This window comes from Neopelma chrysocephalum, unplaced genomic scaffold (genome assembly GCF_003984885.1).
Source record: "Neopelma chrysocephalum unplaced genomic scaffold, ASM398488v2 Primary Assembly neopelma1_107, whole genome shotgun sequence".
Lineage (NCBI taxonomy): Eukaryota > Metazoa > Chordata > Aves > Passeriformes > Pipridae > Neopelma > Neopelma chrysocephalum.
Genome location: NW_020897772.1, coordinates 980,794 through 994,914, shown reverse-complemented (window position 1 = coordinate 994,914; position 14,121 = coordinate 980,794). Strand labels below are relative to the sequence as shown.

Genomic DNA, 14,121 nt, shown 5'->3' with positions numbered 1-14,121 from the left:
CGTAATTCCTTCCTAAGTATGGAAATGCTGATGGATGAGTGACAGCTGTCAAAATTTACAATTCACTGTGTACAAAGGGAAGTAATGATAGAAAATGCTTATCAGAAGGAGGCATCGCTCAAAAACCTGGTCTTTCCTTCATCAAGAGAGAGTAATTTCTGCCAGGAAAGTGTTTGTGTGTGTCCCCCATCCCAAATTTTCTGGCAGCAGTTCCTTTATTTTGGAAGGCAGGATGATAGGATGGTGGGTTTATGTTGCCAGGAGTAAATGCTGACTAAAAGACATTTTCAGATGTTACATCATGGTTCTGGACTTCTTTTCTAAGGTGTTCCCTCTTTTGGCACTGGAATTTCACCCCATCAATCTTGATTTTTACAACCCAGAATAAAGGTAAAGCATCTTGGAAGATGAGGCAGCTATAAGAGTGTTTCACGCCTTACATGATAAAGCTGCAAATCATAGATACATTATGGAAAAAAAACCCAAACAGAAAAACAAACACCAGAAACAACAAACCACACTTGAGCATCTTTCTTTCTTGAGCACGTCTTATACTGTGACAAATTCTGTTCCTGGCAGCGAGCTCCAATTTGTGAGCTGCAAAAAGAAAACACTTGTGCTGGTGCAGGAGCACGGGTATGCTATAGCTGCCTCATGCTGATGTACCTAATGGTTTTTAATCCACAGTTTGCTAGGGGCTTTATAGAACGGAGCGAGCACGTTATACGGGCGTTAAGGCTGAGGGTGAGGATCGCAGAGGCAGCGCCAGAGCCTGCAAGAAACCATGGTGGGTCTCCTTTACCCTGCAGCCGCCCAGGCCCTGCGAGGCCGGGCGGGCAGAGCCGCCTCCGCCGGCGGCCCCGGGCCGGGAGAGCCGTGAGTAACCGCGGGGGAGGACGCGGGCGGCCCAGGGGGGATGTGGCACCCCAGGAGGAGAGATGAGGACGCCCCGGGAAGGGGGGGATGCCGCCCCGGCGCTTCCCGATGCCGTGACCCAGAAGTTTTGCCAGCCCGCTTCTGATCCTGCAGCTTCGTCGGGCGGGATGCGGTGGGGATGGGCTGCGGCCGCCGCAGCCCAGCAAAGGGCGGGATGGAGCTTAGCCCGAGCGGGGATGAGAAATGACCCATTTCACCCAATTACGCCGTCACGGGCCGCTGGAGCCGAGAGCGGCGGGCGGAGGCGGCGATCCATCGGTCCCGGGGCCCGAGGGGGCTGCTCCGCCCCGGGCAGGTGGAGGTGCCTGTGAGTTAGGTGTTAGAGAAATATGAAATTAAAAAAAAAAACAAAAACGGGCGCAGGGGCTGCTCGGAGGAGGGGGGACCGCTGGGCTGGGGGCGTCGCACCCCCGACATCTCTCCATGTCCCCCCTCCTCCCCAATCCCGGAGGAAAACCACACTCGTCGTCGTCCCCACCCCCGGAAAAAGGAGGGCACACCCCACCTTTGGAGCTCGCTGGGTTGGGGGTGCCGGCTCTGCCCTCTCGCCCCGCCCGTCCCCCTTCACCTGCCGCCGGCCCGTCCGCGGCGGGGGCAGCGGGGCGTGGGGCGGTGGGTGGCGGTGGAGGCGGCGTGTGACAGATGTCCTCCTCTGACAGCGCTCGGTACCAGCCCAGTGGCTCCCTGCCATTGGCTCAGTGCAGCCGACCGGCAAGGCTGCTCGCTATAATAGCACTATGCCTGCCAGCGGCGGCGGCAGCTCGCTCGGCTCCGCCGCGGCCGCCCCGCCGCGCATCCTCCTCCTCCTCCTCCCGCGGCCGCGCCGCGCCTGAGGGGCTGCACCCCCCGCCCCGCCGCCGGCCCCGGCAGCGCCGGCCCCGGCCCTCCCCGCCCGGCCCCGCCGAGCCCGGCCTGAGGAGGCGGCCCCGGCCCCATGGAGTGCTACTACATTGTCATCAGCTCCGCGCACCTCAGCAACGGGCACTTTCGCAACATCAAGGGAGTTTTCCGCGGCCCCCTCAGCAAGAACGGGAACAAAACTCTGGTAATGGCCTTCTTCCCTTGCCTCCCCCTTCCCTCCTCCTCCTCCTCCTGCTCACAGCGGCGGCTCGGGCTAGCGGGAGCCGGGGGCCGCCCGCCCCGGCTTTGCCGCCGCGGGGACGCGGTGCGCTGCGCTCCCGCCCGCCGCATCCCCGGGGCAGGTGCGGGGTGTCCCCGCAGAGCCGCCGGGGTGGGGCTGCCTGCGGAGGGAGAGCCCGGGCACCTTTCTGGGCGGGGAGCTGCAGGGCCGGGGCTCCGCAGCCCGGGGGAGGTCGGGGAGAGGCGGCCGCTGCTCGGCTGCGGGCATCCCTCGGCGGGGGGGCCCCATGCCGTGTCCCCCTCCGTGACTCCCCGCCGTGTCCCCCCGGTGCGGGGACAGCCGGAGGTCCTGCCCGGGGAAGTGCAGGAAGGACCCGAAACTTGTTTACTGCGTTGTCCGAGCCTTTTGGGTAGAGAGATGCGTTTGTTCGAGCACAGCTTCAGAAACGATACAGGTTTTTGTTTGTTGGCTGCCAAGTTTTTTTAAAAGCAAACCTCGGGGTTTGACAGGACTTGGTGGCTTTATGCAGTTTGGCTAGATTCTCCGGAAAGTGTGCACAGGCTGCTCGAACTGTTTCTGTATTCATCCTCCGTACTTAGATATCTTGACATCTCTTGGGTTTCCGATGGTTTTGCTGACTTGCTTGGACTCGCTTCATGCTGTTACTGAACTTTAATGGAAGAGTGACGACGCAATAGCATTGGCAATACATGTGCTCTCCTGCTTGCTCAGATAAAAGGGATGTAGGATAACAGCAGGCTGGGCGAGCTGCATCACGTAACATCTCAATCACGGCACAACAAAGTGTGGACAGATGTCTGGAGAGGAGGATGGAGCTGAAAGAGGGGCTTAGCCACATTGTTTCTCTCTCTCTCCCATCACTGCCTTACTCCGAAATCCCCTTTGGAGGAGATGGAGCAGAACTTACCACATCCTTGTTCCCTCGAATGCACGACCTATATTGATGGGGAATTTACTAAAGTACTTAACGTTTGCTAGAGTTGGCAAGCTTGCAGTTTCTCCCTAAATAAAGAGATTAAAGCAAGTCTGAGCCAAGTCATAAAAATAGTAACTACTACGAGAGAATCTGAGGCAGATTTTTGGACTGTTTCAAATGTGAATTCCTGCTTTCACATTGTGAATCTTTACGATTTTCCTTGCTGTGGATTCTGCATATTTTTTCTGTTAGAGATTGCATTCTTGGAATTTTAAACAAGTGTTGTAGTATCCATGAGATGGCAATATGTGTGTAATATTTTACTATTACAGTTGCAAACCCAAGACCTACTGTAGAAATATTTGGTACACTTCAAATAATTGCATGATACATCACCTTCTTTCCACTGAACAATCTCAGTAAAGATGCATTTGGCAGGACTGAGAATACTCTGATGTAACTTTTGGACTGTGTATTGTCTTGCAGTTCATAATGGGTTCTGCTCCAGCAGCATTTTATTATTTTTATTTTTTTATTTTCTTGTGGCCAAAAAAGCAGCCCTGTATTCTCAATATTCCTGATTGATTTATTTACTGGTGAAAACATTAGTGGCCAAAAAATTTATGTGTGGGCAGTGAGTAGTGTAACTGGCAAAGTTTCTGCTGAGTTAAAAAGGAAGATGTTGACTCTGTGGGCAGCAAAATGAAGTCCTTCACTACGAAGTAAATAGTATAGGTGCAGACATCAAGACTTTTATTTCTGTTTGGGCTATTTTTAATTTATAGGAGCTAAGGATACTGCTGGGTCGTGATAGAGGGTGATTGCATGGTTTAGAGTGATAGTTCTGAGGCACTGGAGTACAACTCAGTCACTTTCAATGGGAAGATCAGTTGTTTATTGTTTCAGAGGATCTGTCCCTTTCACTGCAAATAAACTTTCAGACTTGATGAAAATATTTATTAATACAAAGTAGAGTATGTTTTTAGAAGTTCCAGTAAGAACATGGACTTTTAATATTCTCTTGGTGTCTTCCATCCTAGGATAAGACTGGGAGAAACAGCAATTTGTGAAGCTAAAAATCAGAAATTTTGAGCTGCTCTAGCTCAGACATATTTTCCTATTTTGCTTTAAAGTATTTATTGCCTCTTCATCTGTGCTTCAAACTTTCTAAAATCATGGCTTCCTTGTAAACTGAGAACCTGAAAACAGCCTCTCCTTGTACAGGGCAGAATTGCTGCCGTGAAAAACTTATATTTGTTAAGCTTTGATTCTCTTTCAAGAGTTCTGCCATCACACTCTAGAAATGAAGATACGTGCTACAGTAGAATTTCACAGCAAGTAGGAAAGTGCTGGTTCTAGTCAAATGGTGAAGTTGTGCTTTCAAGATGATTTTATATGGTGTATCTTCAAACCTGGAGCTGATTAGGTTTCAAGGGAGGAAGCTCCTTGGACCTTTTGGCTACTGTCCCCTTCTGGAGTGACCTGCCGTTCACCTGAAACTCATCTTTTTCTGCCCTGCTCTTCAGGAGAGGTCACTGAAAAACATTTTCCCTGACTGATTGTCCCTGCAGGTGATCCTTATGTTTTTGTCCTCTCTCTGTGTCCTGTTTCACACAGAGTTAGTCATTTGAAGCTTTGTGAAGTTTTGCTTCAAAACTCCCAGAAGGTAACAGGAAAAAAGAGTTACAAACCTTTTCTCACCTGGTAGGGGACACGAAGAACAAAGCTTTGTCCTTCTATAAAAGTCTTTCTCAGTGGAGAACATCAGAGTGTTACTTTTTGGTAGATAAGATGGAATAACACTGTTTCTATTGCTTGGTTTCTAGGCATGGCCTTTCTCCAAGGCATAAATATCTGTAATGCCCACTGAGTGCGGGGCTTTGAGATGGGCTTATTTGGGCAGTGGAGAGAAGTGACTGAGGGATGAAGATGTGAAGTGAGGATGGGAAGGCCACAGTTCTGTTCCTCAAGGGAAGACATATTGGGAAAACCTGAGCTCAGAGAGAAGAGCACAAGAGGGAACAAAGGAAAGGCTGGATTTAGGTTAGCTGTGGAAACAGGTTACTGTAAAAATTTTTTAATTAAATAAAATGAGAAAAAAATGCCTGTGAATGAACCTTTAGTGAGATGGTGGTGGGAAATGAAGGAGTGTGTATTTACATATAGTTCTGTGTATCTGATAACCCACCTTTGCACAGTACCCAGTGTCTGTGCTCCCCCATTGGGGTAGGGCCCCCTTACCCAATTGTAATCTGCTGCTCCGTATCAGGAAGATAAATCTGAGCAATGAATTCATGGGAAATGGGCTTAGCACTTGTGGAAGAATAGCCTCAAAAACTCAAAGTTACTCCAGAAGATGTATAGTTAAAAGAAATTGGTGGTATTTGGGCTGGTGGATAAGACTTTGTCCTCTCCCACTGCAGTTTGTACTGTCTGAAATATCCCTCAGATATGCACAGTCTCACTGCAATAGTTAATCTGCTGTTGGAAGGCTCCGTGGCATTTCTTTGGAAGGGGCATTTTGTTGGTGTACCACCCAAGTGAAGCAACTGCTGTCTGGTCTTTGGGTGGCAGGTGTTTTTTGAACAAGAAAGTCAAAACTTACCCTGTGGGTCAGTACTGTGCAATGATGTTACAAATTTCTAGGGCCTTTTCTGCATTTTTATGTATGCCTTGGTGTTTTAATCAATTGATATTGGCCTGATTGGTTGGCCATTTCTTGTCAGGGTTCATACTTGGTGACTTTGAAGCTTTCCCCAAGGCAGTTCTTTTTAGCAGTAGCGTTTTATAAAAGTTTGTTTGCTACAAGCACTTTGTTTTGCCCATGGATCTCCTGAACTTTTAATGCACTTACTGTGTTATTTTTTTTTTTAGGCCTTATGCTATTGACGCCAAATTACAGTAGTCTTTCTTCATAATTCATCTTCCTTGCTGTGGCTGCTGTCTTGCAGTTTATAATCTCAAAAAGTATTGAAACTTGTGCGAAAAAATTGCTCTCTGGAGAGAGAAATCAGCTGTTTGGAGTTGCAACCGCAGGCGATTTTTCTAAATCCTTAAAATGTCTTTCAGGATATAAACCAAACCATTTGAAGGCATTATCCTGGTTAATCTTTGGTTGGTCAGCAAGAGAAGTGACTCTTTGTTTGGTCTTCTGAGTAGCTGGTGTAGGGCTCCTTCACTTCTTTTAATTGGACAAATACATTTTCTCTGTTGGTGATCTGAACAAGTAACGTGCTATTACTTGGCCAGGGAGGTTTAGACCTCTCTGTGTTGTAAATTGCTACTGTAATTCTAGTTTGAAGTGTCTCGTTGATACAGATCAAAAGTAGGTAAGATAAAAATTCCCTGGTAAGTGGTTGGTTAAAGGACCAAATGTGCCAAACACTGGAATCTATTACTGTGTCTAGCATACACCTACATGTATTTGTAGGTTTATACTTTGGTTAAAAATATGTACACAGGGCACTTCAGGGGTAGAATATATATATATATGTATATATATATGTGTATATATATGTGTATATATATATGTATATGTGTGTATATATATATGTATATGTGTGTGTGTATATATATATATATATAACTTCTTTTAGAAGTCCTAGGGCATGCTTCTACTATTATGAAAACTCCACAGAGTTGAAATATTGACATGCAAGTGTCTTCTGAATGTGCCATCTGTTGTTCAGGCTCTGTTGTCTTTAGCTCTTTTAAATTTTGTAGAATATTTTTGTCTTTCCACATCAACTAAAGTAAACACGTTGGGGTGGACATAAAAAAATGTATTTTATGAGAGTTCCCATTACAAATGTCAATACCCTACTGCAGGAAGAAAGCAGTAAACTACCTCTAAAACAGCTTTCCTGGTGAAGACTGCAGTTGCAATTCTGCACAATCAGGGTAAACATCCACTGATTTCAAGCCATCTAGTACATATATAAAATAAACAATATCTACCATAAGTTTATTTTAAATACTCACAAAAGCAGGTCCTGCAATTCTGTTTGCCTTATCATATATTGCCAGTAGCTGGGCAATTTAAAAATTATATCTTATACATACAGAGTTTAATAGAACTATTGGACTGTACTTTAGTGTTTCAGAGTTTGTAGGGTAGAGTTGTTAGGCTGGAGTTGTGTTGGTTAAGGGTGAAAAAAAATCACCTGCTTTTTCTTCAGTGTTTTTGTTCCCCATGGATCTGCTAATGTCTCTTTTGACCTGAGCTTGGAACTTGAAAACATTCAGATCTTTTCTGCGAGAGAAACTGAACAGCCCTAACTCATTAAAATATTAAACTGGCAAAATAAAGTCTACCTAATTTAATTTTAATAATTAATAAGCGTCGCTTCAACTATGATTGAAAACCAGCCATTTAGAAGAAAACGAAATAGGCTGTTAAAGCATGAGGAACAATAAAATCATAACTGTGCTCTACTTCTCGAGTTCATTTGTACGAACTGCAGCCACTTGGTTTATTTTTTTTGAGGCTCTCAGTGTCAGTCCTTATTCAAGGCAGGAGCAGCAGGGTTGTTTGGGTGAGCTGAGTGGACAGGAAGCTATCATAGTTTAAGTGCATTTCTAGAGCAATTCTGAGAGGCGCCAAGCCTCGTGCAGTGAGAGGCAGCGCTCTTGTGTCCATCAGACTCTCTGTGAGTCCATCGTCTGCTCCAAAAAATAGCAGGAGCCGGAGTCCAACACACAGTAGGTTTAAACTGGGACAGCTTCTGCTTCAGAGCCATTACTGAGGCAGACTTTTGTACTGTAAAAGCTTATTAAATGCATGGTAAGCTTCAAACGCGTCGGTATTCTGTTGAATGTAATTAGACTATTACCATGGTTAAATTAGTACACTTGTTTAGTTTTTTCAGATCAAGGCCTTCAAGAGTAAGTCTGAGGAGAGCCTTCGCCTTGAATATATTTTCTGATGCAAATATCTGGAGCAATCTCGTAGCTCAGAGATACACAACGTTAATTTTAACACGTTGCTCACACTCTGGAAAACAGCGTTGCGAATATGTTGTTTTACCGTGTTTGCTAACTGGAAAACAGCAAGTTGGCTTCTGTGTTTTCAAAACCACGGATATTTTAAAGTCATTAAACTTATTACATCTTTTTAAGGTGCAGGTTGCAGTCCTAAAGGTCTTACCTTCCCTGTAGGCTCTGGGAACATACAGATTTTCTGACCTTCCTATCAGCAGGGATGTTGAAAAAATGAGTTAACTCTGAGTAGTGGATCTAGAGGACACCGAGCAGTGAGTGCCCTTTTAGTTCAGCACATTGGATTTTCATGTAGGACTTGACTAAGTAGCTGCCAGATCTTGGATGCCCCTAACTGGTGACAATTGCAATATTTCCTTTTTTGGAATGGCACTTAACCATGCCAACAGGAACAATTAATCTCTGCAGAACCCAAAGCCATTGAATAGATGCATCTTGAAATGTACGGATGAGCTAAAATAATCCCCCAAAATCAATCCCCCAGAGCATTTTCTATTATTGAATATCTTAATACAATTAATAATTATTTATAGGACAGTTTCTTTTAATGCTGCCTGTTGGTGATGGAAAGTGAGTTGATTTTTTTTGTTTGCTCACTTGTGATTCAAATGTAAACATGGCAGAGGGAATGAGCCTTCCTAATTCAGCTATCTGGCCAGTCCCTCATAAACAAATACTAGTCAGACCCTTTTATTTTTTCACCCATTTTTGGACCGAGAACAAATGTTTTTTTCTCCAGTGTTCTTGAGAGACTGTTTTATGATGAGCTGTGACTTACTATGTTGTTTAAAAAAACCCAAAGTAAACAAAACAACATTTACTCACAAGGAGGCACAATATTTGTCATGTTTAACCTTGTTTGTTCAACAGAGATAAGAAACTGCCTGAAGGCATCAGGAAACGGGAATTTTTAACTCATACTGTAATTAATTGATTTTGTTAAAATACGTTTACAATTCCCTTTCTCTGAGGACTGGCCATGGCAGAGGTACAGATTGGGCAGAGGGTTTCATTTTTCCCTTGGCAGAGGATGTTTGTTCTGAAGCATCTGAGTTGTGTGTGAACATGAATTTCTGTGGAATCCTTTTTTTAAATTTTTTTTTTACATTGACTCAGAGATTTAATTTCCAAATATTTTCAATATGGAATTTTAAATGGTGGTAGCTATACAAATAGTGGTGTGAGAAAGAGAATGCAAACTCTTCCTCCACTGCTGTAAAAACAAATCCACAAATAAGGCCTGGAGGGCGATCTCCTGATCTCCCACCTGGCACTGCTCCCTGCACTGCATATGATAAGGAACAGGGGTTTGTCATAAAATTCTTGAAATATCTTGGAAAAGGTTGAAATTTGGGTTGAGAAACCAAGAGAGGGGGTTTTTTTTGTTGTTTTCAGAAGCTCATCTATATTCTTACTTCATACGAATGATTTAGGACTCGTCAGGCTTTTTGTCTGACCATGCTGATTTGCATTTCTTTAAAATGATTTTTTTTGTGTGTGTGAAAATGATATCTTTAGAGAGGCTTCTTTCCCCAAGTAACAAGTGATCAGGCTACCTCCTCTGGGACCCAGCTGAACTCAAATATCTAGGTTGCAAGATTTCTCGTAGCCTGTGTGTGGATATATTGCTTACATTGGCTAAGTCTTGGTCAGATTGTTTTCTTGGTGCTGCAAACCATCCATTAGAATTTGCCTCTTTGCCTTATAGAAATGAATTTCTGGACTAGGAAAGCTGCTTCCTTTCCATCTAACTGGTAACATACTTCTACAGCACATAAAAATCAGTGTAATTGTCCCTGCCCATGGCACAGGGGTTGGAACTAAATGAGCTTTTAGGTCACTTGCAGCCCAAACTGTTCTGATTCTATGATCTGAGACCTGTAAGACTGTAACTGGGGAAAAAAAACAAAGAAAAAGAAGAAAGTGTTTTCTGTGTGTCGGTGTCCATAAAGTTTGTGGATTGCTTTTTTCAATAAATACACTTACAACTTGATTTATGTGGCAGAATGTAATTGTTTAAATAGATGTGCTTTCTAAGTATTTAATTTCTGCTGAAAGTGTTTTTGACAGGAAAGCACAATAGCCATTACAGAATAGTGTATCAGCTTCTCCTTCATCAAATGGATTTTGATAAAATGTCTGGAGTTAAAAGCTGGGGACACACTTGGGTCTGTGTCGGGTTGGGATGCACACAAGTGTCTGGCCAAGCAGTCCATGTAACACCTTGAGCCTAAATCCATAAAACAAAAACCTTATTTTTTTTTTTCTTTTTTAAGCTAGTCATTATTGAAATGGAAAGTTAGTTAGGGAAGGTTGCTTAATGTTTGGTCTTCCTTCCTTGGAAGGCCAACATACATAAGTGTGTTGTGTTTTTTATACGTTTGGTTGTTTTTATACCCCAATCATTAATACTGAGAAAACAGAAAGCTCATAGGAGACACCTATTCTATTAAATCAAAATCTCCTCCCCATTTTGAATAACACAGGAAAATGTTTATCTAGATGTTGAACACTCGTTTGGTTTGGTTTCTGAATTTAAAAAAAAAAAGGCAAAGTAAAGAAGTGATATAAATAGGCTTCTTATATACTTGCCATAGCACACTGTGACTGTAGTCTCCAGGTTGGTTTTTTTGTTCGTTTTTTTAATTATTTTTTTTTTAAGTATTCTATTTTTACAAAATATTCTTAATTGTCAAAAAAAGTTTTTAGGTTTGCTTAAAAGTGAGACTCTGGAAACTTCATGTAATTGCATAAAGAACATTATGCTCTTTTACATGAGCAGTAAACAACTGTTTATACAAATAAAGCAAGGTTGTTAGTAGCCTTTTTTTAAGCAAAATACCTTTTATGCTGCTTATTTATGAAACATTCTTAAAATATAGTTAATGCTTCGGAGTACTCTGGGGGTAGCCGTGGAACATACGACTGAATAGATGGGGTTTTTTGTTTCTTTGCATTGATATTTCTAAAAGTAACATTGATTTTTTTTCTGATTAGTTTTAAGGAAAATATGAGGGAGAAAACTCAAGATAATATTTGCTTGTCCTTCTGCTGTGCAAATGAGCTGATAAATCATCTGACACCTGTTTGTTTGGCAAATAAGCGAATTTGCATGAAATATCAGGTAGAATTAAGGATTAGAAAGAGATTAGAGCAGTTTTAAAGGACCACTTCCAAAGGTTTGTGGAGTTTTAAGAGCGACGGCCCGTTGAGCAGAAAGAAAAGCTTTACTACCAACAGGATGTCAGAAATACTTGAGGGTTTCTTTATGAAACACCTTTGAGTGCTCGTGGATATGGAAGTGTCAAGCAATGTAATTAGAAAAGTCTAGTGAAACCTGGTACCTGTAGTGTTTTGCTGCCAACTGCCCACAGTGTGCCAAGTGTGCCCAGAGAGGACCTGCTTTATAAAACACTGAGAAGTAAAGAAGGAAAAGTGGAGTTTTGCAGTGTTCTGGTTTCTGAAAGGAAACCACAGCTGGGTATGTGAAGGAAACAAAAATACCCAAGGTACTTCATAGAGAGAAAAGGTGGAATTACCAACTGATAACAGTGGTTGATATTAAGGTGGAACTGGAGAAAGGCCATGACAAGGTTTGCCTTTCATTGTCAGCATATTCATGGTGGCAGTGGCCCTGTCTGCCTTGTTTGCTCAGGTTCTTGCATGGGGAAACCAGACGGACTTGGAGAATTTTTGGTCCGTCAGACTTGTCTTGGAGGTGTGTAATAGGAAGAAACAAGCTCAAGTTAAGAGATGGGAAATCCTGATCACATACAAGGAAAAGAAGAAAAATTGAGGGTGGTCAAGCACTGGAAAGAGGTGGTTGGAGAGAAAGTGGCATCTCTGCCCTTGGAGGTGTCCAAAACTTGACTGAACGGCCTTAATTTACTATGCTTTTAAGCAAAGTGTGGGACTAAATGTCCCTTCCATCCTTAGTCAAGGTTACAATTCCGTGTTTGATCTGCAGGAGAGTAGCTTTTAATTTAATCTGTGTGATGAGGTTCCTCGGGGAGCGAGGTGTGTCACTGCATTGCCCTGCTCTCAGCCTTTTGGGAGCCCTGGGTGCTCGTGGCTTCCCTCATCCCAGATGACGGCTGGCGGGCTGGCAGGAACGGTGTCTGCACAAACTTCCTCTGGGGAGCCCCTCGTCTGTCAGAGGTCTGAAACACAGGGCTTGTTCCAGCTCTGAGTAACAAATAAATCAAATGCAACTATTAAATCTGCTTAGAGTTTCTTTGTAGGGATTCCCGAGCTGAGTCATGCGATTCACAGTCAGTGACCCAACTTGTAATTAGGAAAGATGATAGACTCGGAACTTGTCCAAACCTCATTCATATTTAGCTCTCACTCTCCACAAATCATATGCATTATCAGCAGTATTTTATTGATTACACTTTTTCATATTAAAAATTGCTGGAGTCTATAATCTTAATTTTGGAAAGGCTTTTAAAAGGTATTCAGGAACACAACTGATGGAGGAATTGATTTGTTATCATTAGAACAGCTTTATGCAGAGGCAAGGAAAACTCAAGCCAAGCATTTTCTAAAGGCATTATACGCTGCACTCCTGCATTTCTGGAGATGCAGGTTGTTCCAAAGAGGGGGGAAATAAGGAAAAAACCATAAAGCTTATCTTCTTCAGCCCACAGAGCTCTCACACTGTGGTATGCACAGTGTATACTTTCATAGTTTGAGTATTTCCAGAAAACTGGTCAGGTAGTTTGCATCTTTTCATACAACAGGTATGGTATGCTGATGGGTTGATTTTTTTTTGTTTTTTTTTGTTTTAGATATATGCTCATATTATAGACATATTTCTATATGTATTTTTCGATTATCTTATATGAATATCTTTATATATTACATTTTTAATGTACATTCTGTATATTCAGACCTATTGTTTAATGAACTGGTGTGGCATTGTACTAATTTCTTGTAGCTCATGATTTATGTAGAGGAAATATGATTTTGGGGGAAGGCAGTTCCAGAGCTGAATCTCTCTTTTCTGTAAGAGGGGGCTAGTTGATATAAAGAGTTTCCAGTTAGTTGACTGGGACTGAGCAGAAGACTAACCTTGAAGAAGTTCCTGTAGAGCAAATCTGTGCATGCAAAGATTGTGTATGTTTTAGCTTGTCCCCATTACAGGTAGGAGAAATTTTGAGCTTGCCTTGGAGTGCTCTGGTCACTGCAGGGCCAGGTAGGTGGTGGCTGACTGTATTGTAGCCAAGAGATGAGCGTGGATTTATTTTCAAATCAGTTAGCAGAGGAACTAGAGCTGTATATAATCACCTTCTTAAAAAAAAAAAATCTGTCAGAAATTTTATGCATAGTAAATGTGAAAGCTACAATATGGAATAAATTATCAAATGGCTCAAGTTCGGTGTCTCTTTGAAGGCTACGGGGGGGGTAGAGAAAATTACACTTATATTTTACACCTGACAAATTGAATTATAGCAACAAATCTGTATAATTACAATTCAGAGACCATGATTTATTCTTGGAGTTGGGTAATTAGAAGCAGGACTACACTTGAAGGTTCAAATTGGATTCTTAGAAAGAGTCACTTACACGAATATGACCCGTACAGAAATCAGTGTTTTCATCTTTCCTATTTTAAGAATTTTGAATCATAATGTAAAGTGACTCATCCATTATTTCCTCATCTCTTCATCAGCGAGACGAACAAGAAATTGTTCCTTTGATTGTTTCCCTGCAAATGGGAAATCTTTACAGTTTCTTCTCTTTTCAGCTGGCATTCATAAATCCAATTAACATTAATGAGTCTCACATGTGTGCTTCGAGAGGAGAGGAAAAAAAAAAAAAACGGACCTTTTGTCTCTCCAAGTGTGTGTTCAGCTGCAGGAAAAGAAATGAAGAGAAAGGGTTTGGTGAGTTGCGGGTTGCAAAGTCAGGAGCTTCTGTCTCCTTTTGGAGTAGCTGACACATTCCCCTGCTTCTCTCCCCTGTCAAGGGTCCTTGTAGGAGCTATAAATGCAGGATGAGCAGTGCTATCAGTGAAGTGGAGAGTGCTATTATTACCTCCAGTTCTAAGATTAATTACTAATAGGCCACATTTTCAGCCGAATGGCAGGTTTGCAATAGGGTTAATGTGACTGCACTTCTGTCTCATGACATAACTCCATGGGAACAGTGAGAAAAAGTAAAAAAT

General features: G+C 42.8%; 1 protein-coding gene across 1 annotated transcript in view; it reads left to right on the top strand.

Moving 5' to 3' along the window:
- Positions 1-1,838: 1,838 nt before the first annotated feature.
- ZNF804A (zinc finger protein 804A) overlaps positions 1,839-14,121 on the top strand; it is a 113,288-nt gene continuing 101,005 nt past the window's right edge. The window contains exon 1 of the mRNA XM_027696485.1: positions 1,839-1,981. Coding sequence (XP_027552286.1) covers positions 1,871-1,981 — 111 coding nt within the window. The 5' untranslated portion in view covers positions 1,839-1,870. The remainder of the gene's footprint in view (positions 1,982-14,121) is intronic.